This window comes from Leptopilina heterotoma, unplaced genomic scaffold (assembly GCF_015476425.1).
Source record: "Leptopilina heterotoma isolate Lh14 unplaced genomic scaffold, ASM1547642v1 Lhet_141, whole genome shotgun sequence".
Lineage (NCBI taxonomy): Eukaryota > Metazoa > Arthropoda > Insecta > Hymenoptera > Figitidae > Leptopilina > Leptopilina heterotoma.
In genome coordinates this window covers 102,085-109,797 of record NW_025110860.1, presented here as the reverse complement: position 1 = coordinate 109,797, position 7,713 = coordinate 102,085, and the positions used below count along the sequence as shown (strand labels likewise).

The window sequence follows — 7,713 nt, the reverse complement described above, 5'->3', positions numbered from 1 at the left end:
TGAATTAAAATGTTCTTATATTTGATTTGGACTGGTTATATTTTTGTCAGTAATTGATCCGTAATTTTTAATTTTTGGTCCTTAAAGTCCGTATTTTGAAATACTTTTACTGGTTTGGGTCCTGTTTTATTTCTAAAAAATTCGTCCGCCATATTGGATCCGCCATTTTGAATTTTGAAAATCTGACGTCAGATTCGTTAATCAGTGACTCAAAAATCTCCCTAGATGCCAAATTTGATTAAAAATTAATATTCTTTAAATTCCATTAAGAATTTAATGCTAATTTTACTGCAATTTTATCTAATTTTATTTGCAAAAACAGAAATAATTTATCAATTATTGAAATATTGAAGTATTGAAATTAATTTCAAAATTAGATTCATCCTCGAGAATTAAGGTGAAATTTTCGTTGTCTAGATCCTATTAGTGGGAAATAAAGTTCATTTTCCAATTCTCAATGTTCTTTACTGTACAAAAGTGAAGCTTAACTTAACGACCTCGTTAGTGTCAAAGGTACTTGGGTAACGTTCGATGAATTTATCCGACGTCAAATAAATAGACGTAGTAACGGCACCCGAAGCTTTTACTTACAGGAGTACTATTAGAATGTCAAGCACGAAAAGATTAAGATGAACCGTTTCTTGATAATTCCTTCAACAAGACCTTTAATTTTACTCCTCCAAAAAAAAGGAGAGATGAGAAAATACCGAATTGGGTAATTGGCACTAATTGAATTTGACTTAAAGAACTTTCCAATCTATTTTCTAAGACTCCATCTCTCTCTCTCTCTCTATTTTATTTCTGATTGAAGAACAAGGTGATAAAAACGACCGCCTTTGCAGTTTCACTCGAATTGGATTGAGTAATATACTGGACCCGCTGTACTTTGTCGAATGCGCCATGTTAGTCTTTGCTGACGTGTTCGACACGAAAAGGGACTTTCCTTCTCACTGAAAACTTTTGTGAAGCCTTAAAAAAAAATCCCTTCTTTAAGTAACAAATTGGAAACAGAATTGATCCAATGTTAACAGATCTTACGATTCGTTTCGTTTAAAATTGGATTAAATTCTCTAAATCTAATTAGATTAGAGGCAAAATTATTAAATTGATTTTTAAACCGTTTTCCGCCATATTGGATCCGTTATTTTGAATTTTAAAAACAAATCACTTTTGACTTTTTTAAAAACGAGGAAGTTTTTTGAAAATAATAGGTTACAATTTGTTTAAATTATAAGTAACAAGTTCCAAGTTTTTTGTTTACTTGAATAATAATAAAATGTTAATAAAAATTTTATCTATAAATTAATCACTATTTTTTCGCCTTAACTTAAATTTATAAAATGAAAGGAAGTCATGTTTATATTATGAAAAATTTTTCGAGAAGCGTTCAAAAAAGAGAAACGGCACGTGCATCAAATTTTATCACGTGAGTAATATGCAGAGATATATTTGTTATAAAGACTTTTAGAATTAAGAGGTAAGAAATAATTTGCATTGCTTTATAAATGTTTATAGTTATGAAATATGATGATATTAATAATACTTTTTTTTTAACAATAAATTATATTATCAACGAAAAATTTAAGAAAAATATTTTATAATTATGTGTGATAAAGTGTATATAAAGTTTCGTGTACTTAACAAAGCTTTAGTATAATTTAAAATTTTGTAACGTAATTAAATTTTTAAGTCTTTAAACAAATATGTTTGGTAAAATTATTATTTTATTGTCCGTCTTAATAGTTGTTCAAAGTGCGACTATAAAAGGTATACGAGTATTTTTATTATTAACTTGCGATAAGTAAAACACAAATATTAAATAATTAGGCAAAATATTTTTTTACCCTTTTTTATAAAATTTAGATTACAGAATTTAAAATACTTTTAATTTTATTTATTAATTTATTACAGATGGAAAAAGTTCTGAAGTGGAAAAATCGGTCAGTAATTTGGAGAAAAGGAGTATAGAGGACTGTCAAAATAATCTAGTGACAAAAGTGAAGAATTTTTTTCACTGTTTAGGCACTGGTGTAAAAGATGCATTAACAAGAGTATGCAAATGGATAAAAGGTATCGTAAAGTTTATTTAATTTTTCCTTTTCATAAGAATGAAGAGTGTTGTACTTTTAAAAAGGAATAACATTTTTTTTGTAACTTTACTCAGAGTGGTAGTTAATGTAAATATTTTGTATTAAAATTTTCATTTATTATATTATATTAGTAGATTACTGATAAAATCATTTTCATATTTAAAAAAAAAATATTGTCACTAGTAAAATATTTTAATTTTTTAAAGAAAAATGTTCAAAGCGGACACAAGCAGACACAAACAGTACAGAAGAAACGGCTGAACCTAAAGATGACACTGACGGCAATTCTAAAGGTTCTAAATCTGTAAAAGCTACACCACGCAAACCATCGAATGGAAATACTGGTCAGACGGTCAGTAGTACTGAACCCTCGTCAAATGGTAAGTGATTTTTATTTTATGATCTAAATATTATCTTATTTGTCTATACGCGAGTAATTGTTGTTATTCTTTAATCAGAAGAAACGTCTAGTTCAGAAGATAGTTCCGAAGAGGAGTCAAAATCAAAAACTGGAAAACCGTCAAAAAATGTCTCTACTTCTAGTCCTGTTAATGAACAAAAAACAGAACATTCACCAGACGGTCCAACAGAATCATCTAAAGCTGCAGATGCTTCAACTGATGTTTCTACTGCTAGTACAGAGCCAGAAGCTGGTACAGACAAGTCAACTGTTGGTTCACCTGAATCATCAAAAACGACATCTGCTATTCCTGATACTAGTACTGGAGCAGAAGCTGAAACAGAAAAGCCAACTGAATCATCAACTGGGGCAGAAGCTGATACAGAAAAGCCAACTGAATCATCAACTAGAACAGAAGCTGATACTGAAAAGCCAACTGAATCATCAACTGATGCAAAAGCTGATACAGAAAAGCCAACTGAATCATTAACTGATTCAAAAGCTGATACAGAAAAGCCAACTGAATCATCAACTGAAGCAAAAGCTGATACAGAAAAGCCAACTGAATCATTAACTGATTCAAAAGCTGATACTGAAAAGCCAACTGAATCATCAAGTGCATCATCAACTGGGGCAAAATCTGATACAGAAAAGCCAACTGAATCATCAGCTGCGACATCTGCTATTCCTGATACTAGTACTGGGGCAGAAGCTAATACAGAAAACCCAACTGAATCATCAACTAGAACAGAAGCTGATACTGAAAAGCCAACTGAATCATCAACTGATGCAAAAGCTGATACAGAAAAGCCAACTGAATCATTAACTGATTCAAAAGCTGATACAGAAAAGCCAACTGAATCATCAACTGAAGCAAAAGCTGATACAGAAAAGCCAACTGAATCATTAACTGATTCAAAAGCTGATACAGAAAAGCCAACTGAATCATCAACTAGAACAGAAGCTGATACTGAAAAGCCAACTGAATCATCAAATGAATCATCAACTGGGGCAAAAGCTGATACAGAAAAGCCAACTGAATCATCAGCTGCGACATCTGCTATTCCTGATACTAGTACTGGGGCAGAAGCTAATACAGAAAACCCAACTGAATCATCAACTAGAACAGAAGCTGATACTGAAAAGCCAACTGAATCATCAACTGATGCAAAAGCTGATACAGAAAAGCCAACTGAATCATTAACTGATTCAAAAGCTGATACAGAAAAGCCAACTGAATCATCAACTGAAGCAAAAGCTGATACAGAAAAGCCAACTGAATCATTAACTGATTCAAAAGCTGATACAGAAAAGCCAACTGAATCATCAACTAGAACAGAAGCTGATACTGAAAAGCCAACTGAATCATCAAATGAATCATCAACTGGGGCAAAAGCTGATACAGAAAAGCCAACTGAATCATCAAGTGCATCTGCTATTCCTGATACTAGTACTGGGCCAGAAGCTAATACAGAAAAGCCAACTGAATCATCAAGTGGGACAGAAGCTGAAACAGAAACGCAAACTGAATCATCAACTGGTGCAAAAGCTGATACAGAAAAGCCAACTGAATCATTAACTGGAGAAGAAGCTGATACAGAAAAGCCAACTGAATCATCAAGTGGGACAGAAGCTGATACAGAAAAGCCAACTGAATCATCAACTGATGCAAAAGCTGATACAGAAAAGACAACTGAATCATTAACTGATTCAAAAGCTGGTACAGAAAAGCCAACTGAATCATCAACTGATGCAAAAGCTGATACAGAAAAGCCAACTGAATCATTAACTGATTCAAAAGCTGATACAGAAAAGCCAACTGAATCATCAACTGATGCAAAAGCTGATACAGAAAAGCCAACTGAATCATCAAGTGGGACAGAAGCTGAAACAGAAACGCAAACTGAATCATCAACTGGTGCAAAAGCTGATACAGAAAAGCCAACTGAATCATTAACTGGAGAAGAAGCTGATACAGAAAAGCCAACTGAATCATTAACTGATTCAAAAGCTGATACAGAAAAGCCAACTGAATCATCAACTGATGCAAAAGCTGATACAGAAAAGCCAACTGAATCATTAACTGGGGAAGAAGCTGATACAGAAAAACCAACTGAATTATCAACTGGCATACTTCCAAATGCAGGTAACGTTACAGAGTTAATGGATTTTTCAGCAGATGATATAAATGTTTAGTAATTACTAAGCATTTTGGATTTTCGCAAATTTAGATGTTAGTCTCTCTCTTTGTGTTATAGTAATATAATGTTTTTCTAAAACTTTTTAAATTTTTACTGACTTTTGTTGCTTTTTTTCTTAAGAGTACTTTCTGGTGCAGAATTGATAAAAAATAAACACTTTTTCATGATCTTATTGAAAAAAATGTAATATAGTTATTGCAAAAATTCCTTTTGGATAGTGTTATATATTACAAGAAGAGAGTTCAAAAAATTTTTTTAAGTATTTTTAGTTCATTTTTGCAATTGTAGCTGGCGACTTCCAAAAGGTGACTTTTCTTCATGGAGACAGTTTCCGGTCAATCTCTTTTACATAAATTAAAAATTCAAACGGAATTCTCTGCATAAAGATTTTTTCTAGACAACAAACCTTAACATCAATTTCAAAAAAAAAAAAAATTTACAATTTTTAAAGAAATTTTTTGCAAAATGTCGAGAAAATGGTATGTGTTTGAGTCAATTTACCCCACTGTATAAAATAACAGACGGCAAAAATGTTGAATTTTAGAGGTTTGTTGCCTAGTTTTTTACATAATGAATCGAATAGTTTTTGGTAATTTCAAATCGGTTTAGGAATTCCAAGAAAAAAATTCCGTTTTCAAAAATGAGTTTTCTAGAAAAACGCGTTGTAAGTTTTCCTACTGTATTACAGTGAGTTAAGAAACGATCATAAAAATTGTTATAACTTTTTTTTAACATTTTTTTTTTCAAAAATGGTTTGGGACTGTAATTTTATGGCACTAAGGAATATTTTCAAGTATAAAGAAAGAAAAATTGATTTTTTTAAAAATTCTTTACCAGAAAGTCTCCTTAGAATCTAATTATTGGTATCATTTAGGCATAGCATGTATAACACAGGAGTACAAAATTTTTTTAAAAAGGAAATATTGACCGGGACATGTTTTTTGAGTCGCTGAATTCGAATCCGAAATTAGTTTTTCTGTTTCTATGAAAGAAACAATTTTAACACAATGAAAAAATACTATATAATGTTAAGAAATCAAGGAAACTCGTAAATATTCAAAATTTAAGATGTCGGATCAAATATGACGTCGATTTTTTAAAAATTCAATCAATTCGCCTGAAACTTGTGACTCGGGGGTTTTTGGCGTTGCTGAATATGAATTTCATCTTACTTTTCAAAATTTCAAAATGGCGGATCCAATATGGCGTCGATTTTTTAAAAATTCAATCAATTCGCCTGAAACTTGTTACTCGGGGGTTTTTGGGGTTGCTGAATACGAATTTCACCTTAGTTTTCAAAAATTCAAAATGGCGGATCCAATATGGCTGACGAATTTTTTAAAAATTTAACACTTTTACTTAAAACTTGTTACTCGGGGGTGTTTGGGGACGCTGAATACGAATTTCACGTTAGTTTTCAAAAATTCAAAATGGCGGATCCAATATGGCTGACAAACTTTTTAAAAATTTATCAGTTTTACTTGAAACTTGTTACTCGGGGGTTATAGTTTATAGTGTAGTATATAGTTTGGTGTCAATAAATACAAATTTAAATACAGAAATGTTCAAGTCCTGCTTAATTTGATTAGTTTCTTTAAAACAGCACCCTATGGGATAGAAAAAAATATTGCTTTTAATTTTTGTTTATAACTTATTAATTCTAAACGTAATTTTTGTTTTAGCTTCATTGGTAACTAAGACATTAAATGATACAATAAAAGCCGTTAACCAGAGTTTAAGTGTTGATGACACTACTGCTAAAATGAACGAAGGTAATTCTAAAACTGATAAATATTATTTGTATTCTAATTTTAATTCCTCGCAATCGTTCGAGTTACAAAAGTAATATCCTTATTTCACTTTCAGTTATTTATAGTTTTTTTTATTAATGCCTTTAATTTTGAAAAGTGCAATATCTTCATTATAACTGTGATTTTTTTTTAAGTAAGAAATTACACAAGTGCTGTAGAATTTTAGTTTGTTATTGTCTTATTATGTTTCAAAGAAAAATATATTTTTTCAGGTTCTTCGTCTACTGAAGTCCCAGTTCCTACTGAAGATCAAAAAAAGTCTAAGTAAAAAGTTTGTTCTACAAGTTCTACTATAGTGTTATAATGGTGTAATCTAAAACTAATATTTTCGCTTAAGGATTTTAGACGATATTCACAAATTGTAAAGTAAGAATAAGTGATTGAAATATTTAAATCTATTCATTAATTTATTAAACGATGTGTATAACTTCTAGAAACAATATTACAATTGTATTTTGCTTTTCTAGTTTCTTGTTAATTTAATTTCGAATCCACTTTTGTACATTTCGTTAAAATTCTATATTTTTAAGCCTCACAATTGTAGCTTAATGAATATTTTTAAAAAAATCGTGCTTAAAATAAATGTTTCAATCTGTAATTTGTATCTTCTATTGACAATTGTTGAAAAAACAGAAAATGGTTTTCCACAAATAAAATCCTTATAAAAAGGGGTTTAATTTAAATTTTGTTATTTTATTCAAAAGTACACAATTGTTGAATATTTTTAATAGAATTGTATAAATCGTTTATTTTTCGGATAATATGGTTAATTTTCTAATTTCTCTAAATTTTTGTAACTATATCGTAATAGGATTAAATTTGTCGGAACGATGTTGTACAATTTAAAATTCACATGTCGTTTAGCAGAGAAGTGAAGAGTTAGGGGGCCAAAAGAGAAATTGCATAAAGTGAGAGATAAAAGAAGGGTCAATCGTGAAAAAAAAGTGTACTCGTTGCTTCGTTACGATTGTAGTTACGGTTTAGAATTGGGATGTTAGCCATTGGCAAGCTGTTACATGATGAACGAACTGTACCAGCCGATACTGACATTTCAGCCATGTAATTGCCTTGTAGTTTCGTGTTTCCATTATTTTATTCATGATCGTAAAAATTAGTGTTAAGGGTAGATAAAATACTGAAACAACATTTTGGCTTAACTGTCGAGCATTTTATAAAAATCCACTTTTAACTTTTTTATTATCTTACGGTAA

General features: G+C 30.6%; 1 protein-coding gene across 6 annotated transcripts; it reads left to right on the top strand.

Annotated features, from left to right (window-relative positions):
* The first annotated feature begins 1,617 nt into the window (after nt 1-1,617).
* Nucleotides 1,618-7,437, top strand: LOC122498057 (serine-aspartate repeat-containing protein F-like). Of its 6 annotated transcripts, none has more exons than XM_043605590.1 (7): nt 1,618-1,767; nt 1,912-2,070; nt 2,297-2,470; nt 2,549-3,484; nt 3,653-4,636; nt 6,374-6,463; nt 6,715-7,437. In XM_043605590.1, exons 1-7 carry the CDS (start codon nt 1,704-1,706, stop codon nt 6,768-6,770), a joined length of 2,463 nt encoding a protein of 820 aa, XP_043461525.1. In that variant the 5' UTR covers nt 1,618-1,703; the 3' UTR covers nt 6,771-7,437. The 6 variants fall into 6 exon arrangements, with proteins under 6 accessions (XP_043461525.1, XP_043461528.1, XP_043461527.1 ...); XM_043605593.1 differs by having other exon boundaries at nt 2,549-3,862; nt 4,238-4,636; XM_043605592.1 differs by having other exon boundaries at nt 2,549-3,862; nt 4,154-4,636.
* Nucleotides 7,438-7,713: the final 276 nt, after the last annotated feature.

Bases quoted from the DNA above. Each gene is read 5' to 3' on its own strand.
- LOC122498057 (XM_043605588.1), top strand. From the start codon at position 1,704: ATGTTTGGTAAAATTATTATTTTATTGTCCGTCTTAATAGTTGTTCAA. The intron at 2,471-2,548 runs GTAAGTGATTTT...TTCTTTAATCAG, and splicing joins TACTGAACCCTCGTCAAATG to AAGAAACGTCTAGTTCAGAA. The intron at 6,464-6,714 runs GTAATTCTAAAA...ATATTTTTTCAG, and splicing joins TACTGCTAAAATGAACGAAG to GTTCTTCGTCTACTGAAGTC.